Source organism: Zalophus californianus, chromosome 13 (genome assembly GCF_009762305.2).
Source record: "Zalophus californianus isolate mZalCal1 chromosome 13, mZalCal1.pri.v2, whole genome shotgun sequence".
In the NCBI taxonomy this organism is placed as follows: Eukaryota; Metazoa; Chordata; class Mammalia; order Carnivora; family Otariidae; genus Zalophus; species Zalophus californianus.
Genome location: NC_045607.1, coordinates 68,453,716 through 68,479,148, shown reverse-complemented (window position 1 = coordinate 68,479,148; position 25,433 = coordinate 68,453,716). Strand labels below are relative to the sequence as shown.

The following is a 25,433-nucleotide window of genomic DNA, read 5'->3' as shown; positions in this document are numbered from 1 at the left end:
ACCTAAAGGAGCTGGAGAAAGAACAGCAAATAAAGCCTAAACCCAGCAGGAGAAGAGAAATAATAAAGATCAGAGCAGAAATCAATGAAATAGAAACCAAAAGAACAGTAGAACAGATGAACGAAACTAGGAGCTGGTTCTTTGAAAGAATTAACAAGATTGATAAACCCCTGGCCAGACTTATCAAAAAGAAAAGAGAAATGACCCAAATAATTAAAATCATGAATGAAAGAGGAGAAATCACAACCAACACCAAAGAAATACAAACCTAAGAACATATTATGAGCAACTCTATGCCAGCAAATTCGATAATCTGGAAGAAATGGATGCATTACTAGAGATGTATCAACTACCAAAACTGAACCAGGAAGAAATAGAAAACCTGAACAGACCTATAACCACTTAGGAAATTGATGCCGTCATCAAAAATCTCCCAAAAAACAAAAGCCCAGGGCCAGATGGCTTCCCAGGGCAATTCTACCAAACATTTAAAGAAGAATTAATACCTATTCTTCTGAAACTGTTCCAAAAAATAGATATGGAAGGAAACTTTCCAAACTCGCTTTATGAGGCCACCATTACCTTGATCCCAAAACCAAAGACCCCATCAAAAAGAATTACAGACCAATGTCCTTGATGAACACGGATGCAAAAATTCTCACCAAAATACTAGCCAATAGGATCCAACAGTACATTAACAGGATTATTCACCACGACCAAGTGGGATTTATCCCTGGGCTGCAAGTCTGGTTCAATATCCACAAATCAATCAATGTGATACAATACATTAACAAAGGAAAGAACAAGAACCATATGATCCTCTCAGTAGATGCAGAAAAAGCATCTGACAAAGTACAGCATCCTTTCTTGATCAAAACTCTTCAGAGTATAGGGATAGAGGGCATATACCTCAATATCATAAAAGCCATCTATGAAAAACCCACAGCAAATATCATTCTCAATGGGGAAAAGCTGAGAGCTTTCCCCCTAAGGTCAGGAACAAGGCAAGGATGTCCACTATCACCACTGCTGTTCAACATAGTATTAGAAGTCCTAGCCACAGCAATCAGACAACAAAAAGAAATCAAAGGCATCCAAATCGGCAAAGAAGTCAAACTCTCACTCTTTGCAGATGATATGATACTTTATGTGGAAAACCCAAAAGAGTCCACCGCAAAACTGCTAGAACTCATACAGGAATTCAGTAAAGTGGCAGGATATAAAATCAATGCACAGAAATCAGTGGCATTCCTATACACCAACTACAAGACAGAAGAGAGAAATTAAGGAGTCAATCCCATTTACAACTGCACCCAAAACCGTAAGTTACCTAGGAATAAATCTAACCAAAGAGGCAAAGAATCTGTACTCAGAAAACTATAAAATACTCATGAAAGAAATTGAGGAAGACACAAAGAAATGGAAAAATGTTCCACGTTCGTGGATTGGAAGAACAAGTATTGTGAAGATGTCAGTGCTACCTAGAGCAATCTACACATTTAATGCAATCCCCATCAAAATACCAACCACTTTTTTCAAAGAAATGGAACAAATAATCCTAAAATTTGTATGGAACCAGAAAAGACCCCAAATAGCCAGAGGAATGTTGAAAAAGAAAAGCAAAGCTGGCGGCATCACAATTCCAGACTTCAAGCTCTATTACCAAGCTGTCATCATCAAGACAGTATGGTACTGGCACAAAAACAGACACATAGATCAATGGAACAGAATAGAGAGCCCAGAAATATGGTCAACTAATCTTCGACAAAGCAGGAAACAATGTCCAATGGAAAAAAGACAGTCTCTCCAACAAATGGTGTTAGGGAAATTGGACAGCCACATGCAGAAGGATGAAACTGGACCATTTCCTTACACCACACACAAAAATAGACTCCAAATGCTTGAAAGACCTAAATGTGAGACAGGAGTCCATCAAAATCCTAAAGGAGAACACAGGCAGTAACCTCTTCGACCTCAGCCGCAGCAACTTCTTCCTAGAAACACTGACAAAGGCAAGGGAAGCAAGGGCAAAAATGAACTGTTGGGACTTCATCAAGATAAAAAGCTTCTGCACAGCAAAAGAAACAGTCCACAAAACCAAAAGACAACCAACAGAATGGGAGAAGATATTTGCAAATGACATATCAGATAAAGGGCTAGTATCCAAAATAAAGAACTGATCCAACTCAACACCCAAAGAACAAATGATCCAATCAAGAAATGGGCAGAAGACATGAACAGACATTTTTCCAAAGAAGACATCCAAATGGCCAACAGACACATGAAAAAGTGCTCAACATCATTCGGCATCAGGGAAATCCAAATCAAAACCTCAATGAGATATCACCTCACACCAGTCAGAATGGCTAAAATTAACAAGTCAGGAAACGACAGATGTTGGCGGGGATGTGGAGAAAGGGGAACCCTCCTACACTGTTGGTGGGAATGCAAGCTGGTGCAACCTCTCTGGAAAATAGTATGGAGGTTCCTCAAAAAGTTGAAAATAGAACTACCATATGACCCAGTAATTGCACTACTGGGTATTTACCCCAAAGATACAAATGTAGTGATCCAAAGGGGTATGTGGACCCCGATGTTTACAGCAGCAATGTCCACAATAGCCAAATTATGGAAAGAGCCAAGATGTCCATCAACAGATGAATGGATAAAGAAGATGTGGTATATATACACAATGGAATATTATACAGCCATCACAAGGAATGAAATCTTGCCATTTGCAACAACATGGATGGAACTGGAGGGTATTATGCTAAGCGAAATAAGTCAATCAGAGAAAGACGTGTATCATACGATCTCACTGATATGAGGAATTCTTTTTTGTTGTTGTACATTCAAAATTTTCTATCAAGTTAACTTATTATTTTTTTCCTTTTTTTATTATGTTAATCACCATACATCATTAGCTTTTGATGGCGTGTTCTATGATTCATTGTTTGCGTATAGCACCCAGTGCTCTACGCAGAACGTGCCCTCTTTAATACCCATCACCAGGCTAACCCATCCCCCCACCCCCCTCCCCTCTAGAACCCTCAGTTTGTTTCTCAGAGTCCATAGTCTCTCATGGTTCGTCTCCCCCTCCGATTTCCCCCCTTCATTCTTCCCTTCCTCCTATCTTCTTCTTCTTTTTTTTAACATAAAATGTATTATTTGTTTCAGAGGTACAGGTCTGTGATTCAACAGTCTTGCACAATTCACAGTGCTCACCATAGCACATACCCTCCCCGATGTCTATTACCCAGCCACCCCACCCCTCCCACCCCCCACCACTTCAGCAACCCTCAGTTTGTTCCTGAGATTAACAATTCCTCATAACAGTGAGATCATATGATACTGTGTTCTTTCTTCTTTTCTCATGAGTCTACCAGGGGCATATATTACTGATCAAACAGTTGGCCTTGTTTTGTCTATTGTTAGTCTATTTTCTCCTTATTGATTTTGCCCTTAGCTTTAATATTTCCTTTCTTCAAAAACTTACTTTGGGTTGGGACACCTGGGTGGCTCAGTCAGTTGAGCATCTGACTCTTGATTTCAGCTCAGGTCATGATCTCAGGGTTGTGAGATTGAGCCCTGCCTCAGGCTCCTGCTCAGCCTGAGTTGCTTGTCCTTGTCTCTCCCCCTCTGCCCCTCTGCTCATGCTCGTCTCTCTCTCTAAAATGAATAAATAAAATCTTTAAAAAAATAAGAACTTACTTTGGGTTTATGTGGCTCTTTCATTTCTGGCTTCTTGCAGTGAAACTTTAGGTGACTGACTTTAGACCATTATTATTTTAAATTTAAGCATTCAAACCTATAAATTTACCTGTGAACACTAATTTAGCTGCATCTCACAAATTTGGAGGTACTGTGTTTTTATTAAAATTTAGTTCAAAATATTTCTAATTTCCTGTGTGATTTCTTCTTTGACCCATGGATTATTTGTAAGTACACTGTTTAATTTCCAAATACGTATGATTTTCCTACATATATTGCCATTATTATTTCTAATTTAATTCCATTGTGGTCAAAGAATATGATTTCAATCTCTTAAAATGCATTGAAACTTCTTTTTAAAACAGCATATGGTCTACCTTGATGAAAGCACAATATGCACTTGAAAAAAAAATATGCATTCTGCAGCTGTTGGGTGTAATGTTCCACAAATCTAGATCCAGGTTGTTGTCAATAGTGTCTATCAAATCCCCTAAATCTTCACTTACGTTTTGTTTAGCTAATACATTAGTCACCTGCTGAGGGGGTGTTATAATTTCTTACTCTGATGGGCTAGATTTTGTCAATTTTTGGCTCATGTTTTTGGTGCTCTCTTAATAGACACAAACATTTAAGATTGTTTTGTCTTTCTGATGAATTGACCCTATCATAATGAAATGTCCCTTTTTGTCTTTGGGTAACATTTCTTCTCTTAAAATTGATCTCATCTGGTATTGTAGAGCTTTAGTTTGACTTTAATCCCCCCCCCCAGCTTTATTAGTATAATTGACAAAAACTGGTATATTGCATGTGTTTAAGGTACATAATCTGATGATTTGATATGCATACACATTATGAAATGATTAATCAATCACTGGTTTCTGATGAGTAGTTGGTCAAATCATTGTTCATTTAGGTAAGGTGTTTCTCTGCCTGCTTTTACGTTTTGCACTTTATTTTTGGTTTTGACTATCATGTGCTCCCCATGCTTCTCTTTGAATTTATCTTATTTGAGGTTTCTTCACCTTACCGAGTCTATAAATCTTTGATCAAATTTGGGAAGTTTCTGGCTCTGTTTCTGTCCCATCCTCTTATTCCTCTCCTCCTGGGACTCAAATTACCCACAGGTTACATTTTTTCTTTTAATTGTCCCTAAGTCCCTGAGGTTATTTTTTCCAAATATTTTTCTTTTTCTTCTTCAGATTAATTTCTATTCATCTATTTTCACTTTCACGGACTCTTATGTCACATCCATTCTGCTATGTCCATCCAGTAAACTTTTTATTTAAAAATAATGTATTTTTCACTTCTAAAATTTCCACTTGCTTCTCTACATTTTCTATTTCTCCAGCTGATACTTCCTATCTCTTCATTTATTGCAAATATGTTTCCTTTATCTCATGGAGCATACTTATTAATAACTTTTATTTTTTTTTTAAGATTTTATTTATTTATTTGAAAGACAGACACAGCGAGAGAGGGAACACAGCAGGGGGAGGGGCAGAGGGAGAAGCAGGCTTCCCGTGGAGCAGGGAGCCCGATGCGGGGCTCGATCCCAGGACCCTGGGACCATGACCTGAGCCGAAGGCAGACGCCTAACGACTGAGCCACCAATAACTCTTTTGTGTTACTGGCGCCCCAATAACTCTTTTAAAGTCTTTCAGAGTTCCCACATCTGGGGCATCTTGGTTTGGCAACTGGATTTTTCTCTTTTCCTTTTCTTTTCCCTTTTCCCTTGAGAGTGGGTCCCATTTTCCTTGTTCTTTGTATATTAATTTTAGATTGCATTCTGGATACTGTGATCCTATATTGTATTATGCAAATTTTGGATTCTTTATGTTACTCCAAAACATGTTGATACTTTTGTAGGTAATTAACTGGACTACAAAAACTGCAGACTGTCTCTTCTCTGGTGGATGGCAATTCTGATCTCAGTTCATTTTTTTAAGCCTTAAGCCTTAAGCCTGTTTTTAGTCTGCTTTACATGTGTGTTTTAGAAGTGTGTCATTAATTTTGGAAAATTCTGTCATTATTCCAAATTATTTCTTCTGTTCCTTTCTTTTTCTTCTTCTGATACTCCCATAATACATACAACTCTTTGTAATTGTCCTGCAGTTCTTAGATATTCTGTTCCATCTTTTTTTTTTTTTTCTCCTTGTTTTTCAGTTTGGGAGGTTTCTGTTGAAGAAAGCATGATTCTTTCCCCCATCTGTGTCCAGCCTACTGATGAATCCATCAAAGGCATTCTTCATTTCTGTTACAGACTTTATTTCTAGTATTTCCTTTTGATTTTCTTAGAGCTTCCATCTCTCAAGTTGTGTTACTCATCTGTTCTTGCATGTTGTCCATTTTTTCCATTCGAGCCCTAAGCATATTAATCCTAGTTGTTTTAATTTCCTGGTCTGATAATTCCAATACTTGCTCTGTCTCTTTAAATTATGTTTTTTTGCCTTTTAGTATGACTTGTAATTTTCTTGTTGAAAGCTGGATATAGGGGCGCCTAGGGGGTTCAGTTGGTTAAGGGTCTGCCTTCGGCTCAGGTCATAATCCCAGGGTCTTGGGATAGAGCCCCACATGGGGCTCCCTGATCAGCAGAGAGCCTACTTCTCCCTCTGCCTGCCATTCTGCCTGCTTGTGCCTGCTTGTGCATGCTCATGCTCTCTCTGTTAAATGAATAAAATCTTAAAAAAAAAAAAAGCAAGCTGGATATATGTACTCGGTAAAAGGAACTGAGGTAGAAAGGCCTTTAGTGTGAAGTTTTATTTATTAGGAGTTTGGCTATGTTTACTGATTGTTGTAGCTGTAGATGTCAAGAGGCTAAAACTTTCTCTGGTGTCCTTGTTTTTGTCTTCCCTGTTGTTTTTGGGTTTCCCAAAAGATTTCTTGTGAACTGAGGTCTTTCCATTTTACCCCGTTTTATGCAGGAGCCCTAATAATGTGGTAAGGTCTGGGGGAGGGGAAGCATTCTATAGTCCTATGATCAGGTGTCAGTCTTTTAGTGAGCCTGTCGTCCTGGATTGTGACCTTGACAAGATGCTTTTCAATCCTCCCCACCTAAGGAAGACAGGAAGGCTCAGGAACGGGGCTAGAGTTGGGTAATTTTTCTTTTCCCCAGGTCAGTTAGGCCCAGGTAAAAAAAAAAAAAGTTTCCCTTGAAGGCAGGTTTTTGTTTAGGAGAATAGCATGTTCTGGGCATACTTCAAAATGGTGACTTTTTTTCTCACCCTGCCAAAAGCACAAGGGGATTTTTTTCTTGGATCTTCTTTGAGAACCTGGTGGGGGTTCCTGGGACAGAACCTGTGAAATCATTGGGACGTTCCCTAAGGCTGGCACCCCTGCTATTTTTCACTCTCAGGCTTGCCCAGACTGAGCCTCCAGAACCACAATCTAAGCCCTCCTACCCTGGTATTGGCTCTGTTCCTGGGCTTCTGCTCTAACAAGTTATAATTTGCTGTATTTGCCTGTCTCTCGAATCCTGGGGGCAGTGGCTTTCCCTGTGACCTCAACTCTCTGATGGCTCTAAGAAGAGTTGTTGATTTTCAGTTTGTTCAGTTTTTTTTTTCCCTCTCTTTTTGTGAAGACAGAGTGATGACTTCCAAGCTCCTTATAGGACAGACTGGACTGGTTCGGGAGAATTAAGGGTTCCAATTCTCAGTATCTTTCCCTTCCGGGTTTTCCCCCTTTATCTGGTGGCACTAGTTCCTCTGGCCAGAGAGGACTGGTTTTGCTATCAGAGGTACGTGCCTTTAGGGTAAAGCCACAGAAGAACAGAAACTTGCTATGTGTTGGACACTTGCTCCAAAGTTTGACTTCTCTCCAAAGTCTGCTTGTGCTTGTTCAGTCTTCAGAGTCTACCCCTTGTTGTTTTCTTGTGTTTTGTTGAGAATTTATAGCTGTTACTTATACAAGGGTCACTTGGTTAGGAGGTTGTACCTCCACATCATAAGTAGAACTTGACTTTCCGTTGAGGGGGAAAAGAACTACAGCTGTTCTCCTGCCTTGGTTCAGGAGCTTTACATTCATGATCTCATTTCAGAATTTTTCAGATGAGGACTCCAAGGCTCAGAGAAAATAAATAACTTGCTGAAGGTCATAGGATATGTGTAAGTGACAAAATCTGGAGGAATCGTAGGGCTAGCAAACTTTAGACTACTCTTCTTTCGACTATACTACCTGGCATCCTTCATGGGTAAATAACTGCTAAAAGCTAAATCTATATAATCCAAAATAAGGCAGATTCCAAAGAATAACTACTAGGAGGCTAGTAAAATACTGTTGTAGGGATGAAAGATGCTGAGAGGACAGGGTTAAGCCAATTCATCAGTCGCAACTCGTTATGATTAACTTTTAGTCAAATCGAAGTCTAGTAACAATACATGGGAGTAAAAGGTCAGCGAGGACAGCCCCAGGCTGAGGCTTAAACCCCGCCCACGTGGAAGAGGCTGGCGTAGATTGGCTTAGGGCTCTCTGAAGACAGATGAGGGCACAGAGCCATGATATCCTAAACTTCTTGACCGGGAATGTCATCTTATTCATCTGTGTATTCCCTTCAGGGCCAGGTAAAATGACAAACGTACACAGTGCTTTAAAGATTTTGAAGGAATTAAGTTTAGATACTCTTATAAACATAATTTTGGAATCTTCAATGCATTTTGTACAGAAATAATGATGTAAAATTTCTGGCACCAATAAGTGAATTTAATTAAATAGTGAATTTCATTTCTTTTCCCACACTTGCTTTATATTTCTATGACTCTAGCAGAAGTTTCTAGCATTTACTGGTAAGACTTTCGCATTGATGCCTGACAAGTTTAAAATACTGAAAACTGTAGATCATTTTGGTTCAGGCAGTTGAGTGTGCCTTATTTGATCACAGAATTCAATCCATTTTTGCCCACCACATCCCTGTTTCTGTCATTAAATCTTAAATGAACAAATGGTGTAATCAAAAGCAAATTCAATGTCACTTTAGAGAATGTCCAGTACCACTGCCTAGAATACACTGGCCATAGAATAGGGTATTCATAGGTGAATCCTGAGGAGAACCACATCACCAGAATAGAAACATCCTTTTTCCTGCATCCTCACATCAGTGACAGATGACTACTCAGAGGTGACCAGGACACCAGAAAAGGTAGATCTCACTAAGACAACAGTGAGTATGGGAACACATACAATAGTGAGTATGGGAACACATACAAAGGCCCTCTTGGGCACAGGAATCTAACTGGTTTGGTCCCATCCTAAACTCCTGTCTCTGCTGGATTAAAGTGAAAGGAAAACCTTAAAGACCTTCACAGGCCCTTCTGGGTCTGATGGAAAGGGTTATTTATCAGCTAAGGATTGACTGTTCTCTCTTCTGTCCACCAGGACAGCTATCTAGCAGACACCCGCTGGGGCCCTGCATTCTTTCATTTCAGTGCCACAAGCACAAAGAGAGTGCCCTTCAGGCCACTGGGACGCACAGCGAACTGTGATCCCTGTGCCAGGACAGAGTTTACAAGGCACTCATTCTGCTTTGGTCTTTGTTCCTAGGACCCTGCACATAAAGGTCCTTGCTCAATACTCAATATATTAAGTACAAAGGGAAAAATGTTCCCTATAATCATATATTTTTGGCATATACTCATAATTAAGCTACTGCTGTAGAAAAAATCCTCCTTAAATGATGAGAATCCTGTGTATGGTAAGAAGAAAGGTGGTTACAATACCATATGTGCCAAAATAAGCTTTTTACCAAGTGAGACTTTTTATACATTAAGTATACATGTAAGATTTTTATCAAGATAAACACCTAGGATTTAAAAGTGAGGTTTCCAAAAGGATGAGAAGAGTATTATTTTGACTTTGAGACAGAGACTTCTTTAACCCTACTATTTAGATAAATCAACTTTAACTTATGCAGAAAAAGAGTGGTCATATTACTGAATTCTAACTCATCTTAAACACCAAAATATTATTCGAGAGGTGATGACAACATTCTGCATCTTGCAGTATAACTAGCAATCTCAATACTTCTATTTTCTTTTGTTTCACAGGGAATGGGGAATGCAGAGAGCTCAAAGACTAGAAACAGAAAGTAAGTTACAGCAACCAAATGCTTCATACAGTCTGTCTGGAGGTGACTTGTAAATTTAAGTATCTAATTATACCCAGAGGAAGTATGTACCAAAGGATAAATTTAATTCAGGTTCACATTGTCTTGTTTAAAACCCTCAGGATTCTATGTGTTTCGCAAATTAAGAGCTTTTTCAGTTTAGAAAAGTAATCCTATCCCCAGCAGAGTACACACCAGCATCTTGTAGGCAAATATACTAATATTTCAGCAGTGAGAGGCATGAATATTCATACTAGTAGGATAAATAAATTCATGTCCGTTCTGGCTAAGTTTTTAGATTTTGAAATTATGCGTACACACTTGTGGCCCTGGAATAAAATTAGTATCAGAGATATAAGCAAAAAAAGTTTTATACCCATGATCCTAGATAAACGGGGAGAAGAGGTTCTTTCCTTTGTTGAAGAAAGAAAATGGCCATCAGGGCAAACACATAAGGCGGCAAACCTCCTTCTTCAGGGCGATCTATACTGCAAAGCTACAAATGAGAGAAAAAAAGGATAAGCATTCTTTTGTACCAACCTATCATTTATATATTTTGTTCTAAAACCTTTTATAAAATACCACAGTGACAAAAAATAAAACTTCCATAAACTTTTGGAGCAACCACATATTGTGATGGTGAGTGGCAACTTTAATTTCAAATTTTTAATCTAATATTTGTTATTTCTTTTTTTGACATCCACAGCAAATCCACTCAACTCGATTAAAATGCTTGTTAGTGAAATCAAAATGATGGTTCAATCCCAAGTGCAAGCCAACTGGCTCTGCTCAGTTTAATGGTCCCCTCATCTGAACCTACTGCCGTGAAAATTCATGCTTTGCCCAGAAAGGTGATTGGGGAAAGAATGTAGGCAAACTCATTAGCACCAACAGGAATAACAATTTAAAAAGCACAGCCTACTTAGTGATGAAGTGGGAAGCAGCTTTCAGACGACAGTGTATTGTAATTACTAATTCACCTGGTTAAGCCTGGTGCAATCCTCTGCTTATCCTGGACAGGAGAAATAGGAACTATATATTGTTACTACTGTATCTTTTTTTTTTTTAAGATTTTATTTATTTATTTGTCAGAGAGAGAGAGAGAGGGAGAGAGTGCATGCACGCAGGCAGGGAAAGCGGCAGGCAGAGAGAGAGGCAGGGGATCCCGATGCAGGGCTCGATCCCAGAACCCTAGGATCATGACCTGAGCTGAAGGCAGACACTTAACCGACTGAGCCACCCAGGCGCCCTGTTACTGACATAATCAGTAAAGCTCTAGCTTTTCTCGCTAAAGTACCTACATAGAATCTCAATTTTATAATCATGATGGGACCTTAAGTTTTAAGGAAATACTAAATGCTCTAATAAATATTGAGAAATATAAGTATGAGAAGAGAGTGGCTTCCATTTTTTGGAGTCTCTGGGTACATGATTAGAAATGCTATCTCTCCGGGCGCCTGGATGGCTCAGTCGGTTAAGCGGCCGCCTTTGGCTCAGGTCATGATCCCGGGGTCCTGGGATCGAGCCCCACGTCTGGCTCCCTGCTCAGTGGAGAGCCTGCTTCTCCCTCTCCCTCTGCCTACTTGTGCTCTCTATCTCTCTGTCAAATAAATAAATGAAATAGTTAAAAAAAAAAAAAAAAGAAATGGTATCTCTCAAACTTTCCTGTGCCTAAGAAGCACACTGGGAAACTAGTTAGAATGTAAATTCTTGGGCCATATCCTACACTTGACCCACAATCTGATTTTTAATAAGCACTGTAAGTCATTTTGATCTTTTCAGCAACACTGTAACAGTGAAACAGAAACACTAAATTTTCCTTTCTGCAGATATTAAAATTTCTGTTCCGATACTCAGATGCCTACTCTCGTCTATAAATATGCATCCAAACGTTTAAGATTAACCAAGCAAAAAATCAAAGCATGCTTTTATGCGTATGTAGAATGTGCTCACACATTTAAAGAACTCAAACCTACCTTTGCCCAGTACCTAAAGGCAATCACCAAAGGAACCAGCTTTGATTCAAGTTTTCCAAGGGCAGTTAAATGGTTTGTCGTCAAACAGGCATTTTCATTTCCTGCACTCACTTTACAAAGAAGACCACTGGGGGTGGGTGGGTGGGTAAGGGGTGGGGTTGGGAAAGAAAAAGAGAAAGATAAAAAGCATTACACGGGTATCAATAACTAATTTGCACTGATAATATCTTCAAAATGAAAATAAAAAACTCACAAAATCTTTATGGGTCATTTAGGTCATTGCATTAAGAAAAAGGGCAGCTATTCTCTGAGCGAACTTAATTTTTCAGAACTAAAACTCTGTATTTTCATACATTAAAACTATTTCTGGGGGGAAATGAAAATTAGGAAAATACTGTAAAATGGTTCAAACGGGAGTAGGAATTCATCTTTGTAAAAAGTAAAGGAGTGTTTTCCCAAGAGTTGGAGGAATCTGCCTAATGAAGAATCATTACAGCCTACAAACCACCCATGTACTGTGGTGATGGTAATGCTTCCAGATGGAGGGAGACACACATGGGGGAAGTCACACTAATTGTTACTCAGCACTGCTAAAAATGCTGCTAAAAAGGATGGCAAAGTAAGGTGGCTACAGCAAGTAACCCTTTGATAAAGTTGTTTTTTACTGAAATGGAATGGGTCAAAATGCTTACTTCCTCTGCTGTTTCAAATAATTTTATTCTTTTTAAAATAAAACACCTTCTGCTCCTGCATCAAATGCCAAAAGTATAGAGAGAATACTAACAGTGAGCCTGTGAAATTAACCACATAAGGAGCTTGCTCTTCTAGAAATTGGACATTAAGATGTAATCAAGTACGTGTGCTCCTGGCAAGTTTCTATTTAATATACAAACAGCTTAAAGAAACAGAGACCTTTGCTTCTCTCTGCACACCACCACTGGCACCCTAGCGTGGAAGTCTGCATCAACATCAATAAAAAAGTCTGAGGAAAGAAGAAAAAATATTAAGTAGGTTAATTAAACCTCTGTTTAAAAGCAGAACTAGATGAAGTACAAGTTGTGACTTAATCGGTTCAGGCTTTTGAAAGAGGATTATGAAATAAAGCTCTGAGATGACTTGAAAAGGGAAACAGTATTATGTACAACAATCAGGTAATCACAATAATTTAAAACCCTTATTTTGCAAAACTCACATTTGATTAGAAATGACTACATTATTGAATCAGAATATTTAAGTGTTATGTGGATAAGGAAATTAGAAATGTGGATGGGATATATTCAAGAACAAAACTGCTGCAAAAGCTACTAAAATATCTGGGCTCAAAATACATATTGGCTGAAGCAAGAAGAAATGTCTGAATGTTTGATTCAACCCAAACAAGAAGGATGGGAAAGACTAATTCATGGGATGAGACAGTTTAATGAGGCCCATGGAGAGCATAAAAAGTCATCAAGTCCTAAGCCAGATAATACTGTGGACAACTGATAACCTTAACCAGGAGCAAACATTTGGTGATTTATTAATCAGGGTTGGGTCACACCTATTTATCGTCTGTGAGGTATTAATTTAAACCACAGAATGGTTTTGTTTGGATACTACCCACAGAAATAATTAAAAGACACATGACTTCCTATTTTCAACATTTGACAAATAAGATATATCCAAATTATAGACAAAAGAAAGAAAATTAAGAGCAAAACGTGGAAAGAATTTGGCCTTACCACTGTTCTTCAAGCATTCTTGAACAAGTAAGAGAACATCTGGCTGAGACATCTAGGAAACAAATCAATGAATACATCACTAATCCATAAGCACTGTTGTTTCACTGAGATAATACACGGTCATCTGAAGTTATCCAAACTCCTTTCCAAATTAGAAAGCACACTGCTACCCCAGTAAATAAATCATTATGCCATGTGCACACATCAGTCAGAGACAGAGATGAAGGCCAAATGAGGGAAAGTGACCTGTTACACAGTTAACTCCTGATTAATGAATTCCTGAGGTAATCAGCCTCTCTGCAAATCTCCAAGACCCAAAACTGTTCATGTCATCTCTCACTGTAAGCCTACCTCAACAGATTGCTTGCTGGTCTCCACTTCAGCCTTGCCTCTCTCCAATCCTTGCTCCATGTAGGAACCACAACCATTTAAGGTCATAAATCAGACCTAGGCGTGCCCTGCCTTAAAACGCTCAATAGCTCCCTACTGCCCTTAGGTCACAGTGAAACTCTTTACCAAGGCCCACAGATCCTGCACGTTGGGTCCTCTGTCCTAATCTTAAGGCTGCTTCTTTCTTTCGGTCCCTCCACCATGGCTATACAATCATCCATTCAGCTCCTGGACTAGGCCAAGCTCCGTAGGGATTTAGGGTGATTGCAAACACTGCTCCCCCTGCTTGAAACACTCACCCTTTGACCTCCTTATTCCTTTTCGTTGTTTAGAGCCTAGAGTCGATGTCATCACTTCAAAGGGGCCTTCATGACTGCTGAATCTGCATATCCCCTGTTGTTTTCTGTCACAGAACCTTGTTTCCCTGCATAGCCCTCCTTATAATTAACCATATATATGTAATTACTTATCTCCTCCACTAGGTATGAGTTCCACAAGGGAGGAATCCTACCTGTTTTGTTCTCTGGGATCTAGGATAGTGCCTGGCACACAACGTGGACTCAGTGAGTATTTGCTAAATGAATGACGACACCAAAATAACTGCTATGCTGGTAAATTACTAATCAAAATCGAAGGTTAAAAGACTAGTAAAATCTGTTGGTCAGCTGACCACGTAGCTGTAGCAGTCATGGACGGCAAGGAATGAGAGGCTGTACGACAAACAGCTGGGGGTGGTGTCCAAGAATCTTCTTCATTATTTTTAACTAGCAACCCAGGCAAATGGGCATAACCATCTGCAAACTGGCCTGGGGAACCACCAGCGGATGAACAGATGATCTACTAGAGTGCCTTCCAGATTCAAAATTCTGACTCACTGACATCTTTTTCAATCACATTTAAACCAGAAATCAAGGCTAGGTGTGGTTCTTCAAAAGCATTAATATTTTAACAAAGTAGGTGTATAAAAGTGGAAACTTAGGAGCAAATGGAGCTTTCAGTTCACAAATGTTTCCATGTCCACACTGTTTAAAATCTGCACTCCTTCTCTGACATTGGAAAGTTGACTTTACCAAGATAATTTAATCTTCTCATGTTAACAGAACCTAAAAAAAGCCCCATTAGAGTCACATAGTTAGAAAACCAGCATTTGAAGTAAATATAAAAGATCTCTAGAGTAAAAGAAGTACAAAAATCTGTACAGTATTAAAAGAAATGCTCTAAAATCGAAGGTTGGCAGAAGAGCATGGAACTGGAAATTTTAGGGGAAAAAGCTGCCACTTATATTATCTTCAAGTATCTAAATATATTCTTATATAGCTCACATCTGAAAAAAAGAATTTACATACCACTCTGAAAATTCTGACATTTTATTTTGTACTTACAATAGCTGGAAATTGAATGTCGATATTTACATCTGAATTTTTGAAACCCAATCTGCTACAGGATGACCCATATAATCTCAGAGAACAATCTGAAAAAAAAATTAAGTCATAAATAAGGTGAAATTTCTCGAAAGTCATAACAAAACACTGCTATTTAAGAAATGGAACCATCAATTAAAACTACGCATGAAAGTAAGACAGTATTCAAGTCTGGTATAAATAAACAAAAAGGAACGGTTGACTCTTTGCTCTTGTCTTCATTTTATTTTATATAACAGGGAAGGCTGTGTTGCCTGCAGTTTATGTTAACAGCTACTCTTTCATGCCAATTGTAAAACATGTTTAAAAAAATTCTAAATTATTTTATATTTTGTGCAGAAAATACTATTTGCAAGGATTTTTACAATGTGAAAGTAAAAAACAGATGCCTGACTTTGTCTTATATTTATAAACCTGATAGTATACTAAAGAGTTAATGCAAACATTTCACCTTTTAGAAAACACACACGTAATTTACTATAAAGATCATGTTTCAATAAAATAATCATAAAAATGACCGTCAGCATAAAGTTACTTTTCAGTATGATTATGAACCAAAAAAACCTTAACATAATATGCTCTCTTTAGGAAAACTTTTGAAAAATAATTTTAATATCACTGATATAACTTAAAATACTAGGCAATAAGCAATTCACTCTTCAGAGGAAGGGGTGTGTGTGTGTGTGTACTGCCTGTATTTACTTATGGCATTTTTTTCCCCAATGTTTTACTATTACTGTGCCAAAAAGTTATCTCCTTCCTATCAGGGGATTTTGTGGGGTTTTTTTTAGGTTTGTTAAGTCAAGTGATTTCTTAGAGTTTTAACAGTTTTCTGTGACAAAGTACATTAAATTTTATAATGGAAATCTATAGCAAAAATCATTGACATTACAAATGCCTTTCTGGGAACTTGTCTGTAACACAAAGGATGAGCGCTACAGATATAATGAAATGAACCGATTCTTGCTCTTTATTTTTATGAAAGTATACACAAGTATGAATGATATGCTATATGAATGCTTTTTCAGTAGAACAAATAGTTCTCTGGGTGATACGGTGATAACCTTTGAATAGTGATTCCAATCCTAACTGTGGGTTAGAATCACTTGTGGAGCTTTCTAAAAAAAAGTTTTCTGTGGCTCCACAGACATAACCTGGAAAATTAATCAACAGTACACAAAATCTATTACAAAATAGGTTCAGAGCTCATTTTAGATGTTGCAATTCTTTTTAAAAGTGGTTAAACAGAACCTTTTTCGGACACAGATAACCTGAGAATGACTTGAGTATACTTTTTATTTTAACTCAAAATGTTGCATCAATTCGAACAGGTGGGAAGGTAAACAGGTAGATACACAAGAATCCCACAGTGCCCCCATAATCTGGAACATTTAATTTAAAGTACATGTGTAAAAGGAAATTCATAATGAAGACAGGCTTAATGACAGTGCATGTAAAAGTCTTTGTTACCTTGGGGGAAAGCCAGAAGAAACAAAAACACACAAAAAATTAAGAGCTTCAGGACATGGTAACTCAATTTCTATTAGATGAAAATTATTACGGGTCGGAAAAATGCATGAGGCACTTTTAGGTAGCTAAATAGAAAAACAAATCTAGAAAATACCTGGTAACTTGTGTTGGAACACATTTTCCATGATACGTTTAATTTCTAGTCTCTGTTCCAAGTTCTCATTGTGTAAGCCAAACTCCTGTACCACTCTGTCAATGGCAATACCAATTGCATTTATCTGGGAGGGTGTAGGCAGGGGTAACGTAGTAAGCAACTCTTCCTCTTGCTTCTCCTTTTAAGATCAATATTGAGATTAAAAATGACTCACACAGTTTTTACCTTCTACCATTCCCTGAGACAACATCCTGTAGAATATTCTGGAATATTTTTCTTAGCTCTCCCTCTCACCTTAGCTGTGTTAGTCTTCAGTTCATCAAACACATACACTTCTTTATGCACATAAAGTGATAAAAGAAGGAAGGCAAAAATAAGGAAAAAGTGCAGGGAAAGAACATTAAAAGCAGCAATGACAAATTATTTGCTTTATTATTACTGGCATAAGGGCATATACTGAGATCCTATCAATGACTTCCCTCATCCTGATCCTGTTCTTAATGAAATTCACAAGACTGCCGAGCAAAACATATCTTACCAATGTAAAGTATTTTGGCTAAAATAAATTCAGTAATATAAGTAGTGAAGTTATTAATATCCTAGCCTTAAAGAGAGGAAAGTTGCAAAGATGACAAGTAAAAAGAACTGACAAACATATTTGTTTGGGTTACATTAAACTTACCTTAATGTTCTTCTTGTGCCTCTTCTCTTTGATATGCTTATGGGCAAATGCAATGGATTCAATTAAAACATCACAAAGTTTGCAGGTGTACTTAGCTGTAGGGTAGTTTCTTGGTCGCTATAATTTGAAGAGATTTAGAGAAACATATATACTCATCTTCCAAAACATAGGCAAACAAAAGTTAGCCAGAAATGATTTCCCCGTCACTTTAAAAACTGTTAATATATTATTGTCACTCTTTACCACTATTCTAATAGTCATTTTTTGGAAGTGATTCTATTAAATCAAATTGAGTATCACTTTTAACTCACAGTGCTTAAATGCTAATAACTGTAGTAGGGTACCTAACTCATCAAAGCACATGTTCCAATTACTAGCATAGTTTAAACCAAGACAAGGATTTTAAGTAACAAATAAAAGACGTTACCCTTTTTAGCCTGTCAATGAAGTCTCTTTTTAATCGCTCCTCTGCCTGCTGTAAGCCCAGGAGCTCCTTCGTTGAAAGCACAGACTCGTCAATCACGGGGCCTTCCAAGTCTCCGTCCTGCTCATTTTCCTCATTTCTAGTCCTACGTGGCTTCCGAGGTCTGGACCTCTGCTTCTTGTTTTCTTAAGTTAGGGGGAAAATATTATTGGCAATATTGAGTAATACCGCTCTGACAAAAAAGCAGACCGTACATATTTATTCATACATATTAACTAAATAATGTGATTATCTGAATGACATCTGAGCACAGCAAAAGGAAAGCTCTTCCATGGATAAAACACGCGAATACTCATTCACCACCTCATCTGGATACACCAGCCCATAGAAATCCTCTTTTAGGAACACTGGAAAAGAATTTGCTTCAACCATACAATGTGATTTTATCATTTCTTCCAAGTATACTCCTGAACATACTCAGCAAGTTAAAATTATACTCTGAAGGCAAGTATACCTGTAATTCTAATACACCTAATTTATTATAATATACAATATAAATATATTGAATATATTCTAGTATACCTGTTATTCTAATGAAAACTATCCACATTTCCTTTCATTTTTGTAAGTGAACAATCTCAACAGAGGAAAGATGGACAATATGATCTCCAAAGAACTCAGAAATCAACTACATTCTTTTGTGGAATGAAAATCCATCATTTAGTTGTAAATTTAGCTTTCATGTAATTGGGCCTTCTCCCCACACGGATACAAGAACTCCAAGCCAAAATTTTATTTACTGAGGACAACTAGTTCCAATCTTATCTTTACTTTCATTTTAACTTCTTTGGACAGTCTGTACACTAAGCACTTCCAAAGAAAAAAGGCCATTATTTGAAATGAAAGTTTTCTACAAGTATAGACTAATTCATTTAAACTCTGCTGTTAGTTCTACAATCTTTATAACTAATAAATGAATCTGTTCCCTTTTTTAAATTTACAACTTTTCTACCTGTGAAACTGAAGATGACTGTGGAATTGATCTATAAAAAAATTGTTTTAAATAGCTTTGATAACGTCTATCAAGCTCTGAAAATAAATTTATTATCAATACATGATTAAAATAAAAGCTAATTTCCCCAATTAAAATTGTGATAAATGGTTTGAATAATGTTTAAATGGCTGATCAAAAATTAGTCTTTCAAAATATAAACCTACTGAAAAGCTCTGCATGAGGCAATTCCTATGTCAAGTTTTCAGTGGAACTCATTTCTTGTACAGCAGTTACAATGAATCAGTTGGCTAAAAAAACTTCTGAGTCAGAAAAGGGAGGTATAGGATCTCTAATTTGCAAAAAGCTGTTGTCAACAGCTCTAAAGGAAAAGTAGCAAGCACTGTGCTCAAAGTACCATAAGATGAATACATAATGAAATTCTATAAATAGCTTCTATAATATAGTAAGTGGCAATTGAAAGAAATTAATTAGGACAAATAGTTTTGTTTTTTTTTTAAATCCATCAAAATGGACCAAACAAATAAAATACTAAAAGGGAAGTAGTCATTTGCAGAGAAAAACTAGTCTACTTTTAATACTTGCTTTTTAACACTCCCCTACTCCCAATTATCACCATCTTTTGAGGACTGTGCTCTCCATCTGCATCAACTTCTCAGATAAGCACTTCTTTTAACTTAGAGGTGTGTCTGTTCTCATTTGTGTATCCTTACGAGCTCTACTCTAAATAATTACATCTAATTTCAGTGTTCATAACAAGTTTCTTACTTTGGCAAACACTCATTAGAGATTTACACCAATATGTGCAATATCCATTAGAAAAGTCCGTATTAGTTCACAAACCAGTGACTGGTATGGAACCAAATCCTTTTTAACTTCTCCCTCAAATCCCAAAGGCTTTTCACTTAACTGTATTTGCTGTCATCTTCTGGAATGACAATTTCCCTCCAAAGAGCCCATTAACTCCTTGTTTTTTCTTTTTAGAGATTTTATTTTTAGGTAATCTCTACACCCAATGTGGGGCTCAAACTCACAACCCTGGTATCAAGGGTTGCAGGCTCCAGCCGAGCCAGCCAGGTGGCCCACTCCTCACTGTTTTTATGCAGAGAAGTGGATGGCTGCAGAAATTCTGTCTGATGACGATGACGACGACGACAGCAGCTATCATTACTGAGTATTTTTTATGTAACAGATGCAATGCAAACACTTTATGTGCACTGCCTCATTTAATCCCTGTAGTGACCCTGTCACAGATGCTGATATTATCCCCATCATACAGATGGGGAAAATGCTGGCCCAAGAAAATAACTTGTTCGGGGACAAATGACTAAGTGAAAGTAATGGGATTTAAAATAAAGAATAAAACATGGATGGAATTCTGAAATTCAGCCTTTTATCTAACAATATAAGAACTGCAAAGAACTTACTGAAATCCCCCCTTGTAGCATATCCATTCACATCTAGACTAGACCAATAACCGACAAGACAGTATCACCTTCTGAAGTGAGTTTCACAGGACTGCATGGTAAAATCAGTCAAATAAAATCTCACTGAAGGGAATCTTGAAAGATAAAGCTGGGTATTGCTAAAAAGTTCCCACAATTATGTAGAGGAAGACTACCTGGCTCATTGCAGGTGTCTTGTAACATGAATTCTCTATATACAGTATTCCAAGTCTCCCATATTTTATTTGCATATGGCCCATTATTCCATTCACAAAGGACATGTGTATATGAGTGGATATTTTCCAGCTAAGATCACTAATGGCATTGTCCCAAATACATTAAATTGGCAATCTAGGATATCTGAGGGATGAAGTACAGGGCGGTAACGTAGAACTGAAAAATAGAAAATAAGTATTAAAAAACAAAGCAACTCTTAAGATAATTTTTACTGTCTTCTCACATCATTTAATGAGACCCTTCCTTAATAAGACAGAATTCTGATTCAAGGAAAATTTCAGTCCCTTTAATGAGACCCTTTTAGAACCCTGAGTGCAGCGCAAAGTTTATACTTCAAACTGAATTTCTCTCTACAGCAAGTAATTTCATACCAAAGCTTAATATTTTTCTTATGAAGATGTTCAAGGGCTAGAAGCTGAACCGTCCTTCATCTAGCAATTGTGAAAGCGCACACCTATTCTTCATATAGAGAGAACATGGGGGTTTGGGGATTGTCTTCAATTAAAAGGACAGCAAAAAAAATGTATGTACTTCTGTTCAAAACCACTTAAAAGTAACTTTTTGAGTTGCTTTTCAGACCAAACAAGAATACATATACAAGAAATTTTTAGTCTGTTAACAGTCCCTACTAATGTCTGTCTGGTTGCAAACTTTTATTCTATAAATCGGTTTTTATAATGCTACTTGAGACCAACTTTTTCTTTTAAAAAACTATTGGTAACGGCGTTAAGATGTCCATGTCCTATCTGGATACAGTAATACAGAAATACTTAAATATATACAGACTTTTAAAAAGAAAAACACCAACCAAAAACCGAGAAATTACCAATATGTGTTCGGTTTCCCTCTGTCAGATTCAAGGTCCAGTGAGGCTGAGTAAATGGCCAAAGCAGCACAGCACTCAATTTCAGTTCCACTTCCTCATCCACCACCCCGCTAAAATAAATTTAACCTCATCAGGCCACAGCTGCCTGCTGTGAAAAACTGTGATTGTACCCTGATGTATCATGACAGAGCACTAGATCAGACAATTCCTTCAATTTCATTCTAGCTTAAAGATTTACGCAGCCAAGATTTTCTCTCTCCTGGGATTCCTTTATAACACCTCATTCTATTTCTGCTATTTGATACAAGGCATATTCTCTTGCTTTTCCTACCTTCAGAAATATAAAACAGAACTTTTCTCTCATTTAATACTATCATAAGACCCCCTAGAGATAACAAATGACGTTTTCTCTGTTAAATATTCTAAATGTCCAGATCATAAGTTCCAATGCCTCACCAGTAACATGTATAGACATAAACTGGTCACTGTGAGATAACACATAAGGGCTTCTGGATAGCTAGGAGCGTGCCAACGTTGCCTAGATGCATTTAAATTTAAAAAAACTTAAAAGTCCTGACCAATTTGCCCCCCATTCCATATGGTCACTAAAAAAAGGCTTATAGCTGGGCACCTGGGTGGCTCAGTCAGTTAGGAAGCTGCTGCCTTTGGCTCAGGTCATGATCCCAGGGTCCTGGGATCGAGTCCTGCATAGAGCTTCTAGCTCAGTGGGGAGCCTGTTTCTGTCTCTCCCACTCCCTGTGTGTGTGCTCCTGTGCACTTTCTTTCTCGATTTCACTCTCTCAAATACATACATAAAATCTTAAAGAAAAAAAAGGTTACAGCCAATATATTTAAAAGCCCATTTTTCCAAGCATAATTTACATTTTCAGACTAAATATTGTTTTACTTTTTCCTTCATATTTATGAGTTTATTTCATTTCAGTTATTACTGTCCATTAGATAATTTTCCTGTTTATAGAAATCATTGCTACATGAACAAAATCTATTCACCTTTTAGAAAAACGTATAATCTCTTTGAGGCAATTATCATCAACAGAGGGCACTCAGAAATGAGTTTTGGTGCTACAGAAACTAAAAGGCAAAACTTTTATCTGTAATGTGTCCCAGCCTGTTTGCCATGGTCACTTCTAAGGAAAAAAAATAAAAATCTTGGACTATCCTCTTCTGGAGATTGATGCTCTATCCGAAAGACATATAACCCTCTGTTACAGGAAATATATACAGTCTATATTGCGTACTTACATTGAATACGATTTTTTTTTAGCCTTATATTCTGTCATTTATATTATGGACACATTCGCTATTCAAATACAAAATTACAATACATAATTTAGAAAATACATACACACCACTCAGAAAATATGATATAGTCCCCAGGGTGATAGTTGCCCTCTTCTGTAAAAGGCATCAACGGGAAATATGTTTACTGAAATAAAATGAGCCTCATAGCAAAGTGAACTTTTAAAGTGACCAATACATGCAATGTGTTGAAGTTGCCCAAATACCATGATTACAATTTTTAAAGTATTCACATTAAATAAGCAGGAACTATGAAAAATCGGAACTGCATTGCTGAAAATAATAAATCTCATTTGGATGAAAAAGACATTGCGACTTTGGGGTTGTAACTTGACAAGTTGGAACACATTACCAGGGCTTCCTGCTTCCATTTCTGACATGGTTTCTAGGCTTGTCAAGTCTTTATGAAGTAGTCGTCTTACAGTTCTGCAGCCTCTTCCATCTTGCCACCTATATCCATCCTCACTTTCCTGAAAGGAGTCTTTTCTTGGTCGGTTTATAACAGGAATTCTAGGTCCAGGTTTAAAATCCCTCCAACTGTCTGAATTACCAGCAAGTTCATCAGAGAGCCATCTCTTACTCTGATCTTTGTGGTTGTCATTTATCCAAGCAGGTTGACTGTAAATTGGGTTTTTAAATGCATAGGGATTGTTGGAAACAGCATATGGTCCTTTTCTGGGGGTATTCCCATAGTTCCCTGGTGTTATTTTTTTTTTTGGAAGGCCTTTTTCCATTTTACTGCTATGGCCTTTAGCATAATCATCCATTATTAAATAATCTTGTTGGGGATGACCCCTTCTGAAATCCTCATCATCTATAGTCCCTCGGTCTTTAGCACGTTTCACAAAATAAGGTTTTGCTGCATCTCCCATGGTCTTTGACTTCAATTTTCTTACTCTGCACCTGAAAGAAGGCATTTTGGGAAATCATCAAACTATAACAAGGTATCATACCAAGCATATGAAATACCACACGTTTATTGTACAGATGCTCAAAAGCCTATACAAACTCTTCTTTTCCTAATTTCCATCACATTCAAATAATCACCGCATTACACTAGAAGTTGGGAGGCTTGAATCCTGTAATATTCTTCACGAAAATTAGTACTTACTGTTTAACATGAAGATTACATCTGTGACTAAGGGAAGCTCCCTACAGTCTCGAGAACTGCAGTATTAAAAAATGTTACTCGTTACCAAGTTCGTTGGCTTTACCTATAAAACAAAAGCGCTTCTCCAAAAAACCAAACCAAACCCTCATTCCCAAGCCTACGTTGTTAGAAAACTCCGGAAAGAGTCTTTAAAAAAAAAAAGTTGGCAATTACTTTTAAGTGTTATACAAAGTAACCGAAACTTTCTGTGAAAGTAGCTCCAATCCACTTTTCTGTCCCTTCTCGGTCCTTCAGGGAAGGGCCTCGGCTGCCCCTCACCACCACTATTCAGAACCTCGGGCTTCGGTCGCTTGGGCAGGGGAGGGTCTCGCTCCCCACCAAGGCTCCCCTCGTCAAAGGGGCTAGGTTTTTGACCAAGAGACAATTCCAGCTAACCTCCCCGGTCCTCATTCTCTAACCCCAAACAAGTTTGGTTTTGTCACGGACAGCATTTCTCCCTCTTCGACCCCCGTTTGATCGCCCCACCCTGGATCTGCCTCAGTTTCCACCCTTCGGGGCAGGAGACAGAGAAAGAGGAGGCGTCCCCGCACTCCTGGCCACGAAGCCACCTCGGGGACCAGGAAGCAGGAAGTGACCTGCTTCCTCGATGGGGTTCCGGGGTCCCCCCGGCCGGCCAGGGGGCCGGGGCCGAATGCCTCCACCCAGGTCCCTTCTTCTCCGGCGCCGACAGGGTCTGACACAAAGTGAAGATGCGGACTCGAACCCGAGAGCTCAGTCCCCGCCGGCCTGGGGGTTCCCAGGTCCTCGCAAGTGGGGCGAGGAGGCCGGCAGGGGATGGAGCCAGCGTTTCTCTCGGGCCGGGCCCGCCCTCTACTCCGGAGACCAGGGAACCCACCGGAGAACCACCCCGGAGGCTAGTCTGGGAGGGACGCGGGGAGAGGGCGCCCCGCAGCACTCACCACCTCCGCCGCGGTCCCCCGCCTCTTCCTGTCCCGGCCGGGCTCCCTCTCCGTGTTTTCCTTCGGCCCCACTTCCGGCGCTCAGCGCTGTCTCATTGTGCGCGATTCGAAGCCGGCAGTGCCCCCACCCGAGCGCTCCGCTGCGCACGCCGGAAACGCGCACCGCCCACCGCCCCGCCCCGCCCCGCCCCGCCTGCTTCCGCCGCCGCTGTCGTGGGCGCCCTCCGGGGCTTGGAACACAGGTCAGCCAGGAGTATTACCGCTCCGTCCCTCCTCTCCTGGCCGGGGCGGGCCTCACCGAGGCCGCCAGTCTCCTAGGCCTTAAAAGCACCGCGGAGGCACACCTGGAACTCGCGAACAAACACCTCAGGGTTCCCTTTCTTTTCTTCTTTTGACCTTACTAGCTGTCATGTTCTAAATGATTTGAAAGCTTCCAACAACTAATAAAATCAGGGAGCGTTGAGAAAGTGTGACGGTTTT

The 25,433-nt window shown here is 38.7% G+C and overlaps 1 protein-coding gene and 1 long non-coding RNA gene across 7 annotated transcripts in view; one reads left to right on the top strand and one right to left on the bottom strand.

Annotated features, from left to right (window-relative positions):
• The window catches only part of LOC113934293, a 59,966-nt gene extending 44,698 nt beyond the window's left edge, over positions 1-15,268 (top strand). Inside the window, exons 2-3 of the long non-coding RNA XR_003523619.1 lie at positions 9,747-9,787; positions 14,375-15,268. This is a non-coding gene — a long non-coding RNA (uncharacterized LOC113934293). The remainder of the gene's footprint in view (positions 1-9,746; positions 9,788-14,374) is intronic.
• The window catches only part of TUT7 (terminal uridylyl transferase 7), a 65,837-nt gene extending 40,739 nt beyond the window's left edge, over positions 1-25,098 (bottom strand). For 5 of the 6 annotated variants that reach the window (XR_003523617.2, XR_003523618.2, XM_027614978.2 and 2 more), the window contains exons 1-10: positions 24,954-25,098; positions 23,236-23,786; positions 18,047-18,228; positions 17,620-17,736; positions 16,938-17,115; positions 15,275-15,363; positions 13,503-13,554; positions 12,694-12,763; positions 11,782-11,908; positions 10,182-10,301 (exon numbers count right to left, since the gene is read on the bottom strand). Coding sequence is in view for 4 of the 6 variants with exons in the window: in XM_027614978.2 (XP_027470779.2) it covers positions 10,182-10,301; positions 11,782-11,908; positions 12,694-12,763; positions 13,503-13,554; positions 15,275-15,363; positions 16,938-17,115; positions 17,620-17,736; positions 18,047-18,228; positions 23,236-23,755 (1,455 nt within the window). In the remaining 2 variants the exon portion in view is untranslated. The other variant, XM_027614979.2, reaches the window with a different exon arrangement.
• Between the last annotated feature and the right edge of the window lie 335 nt (positions 25,099-25,433).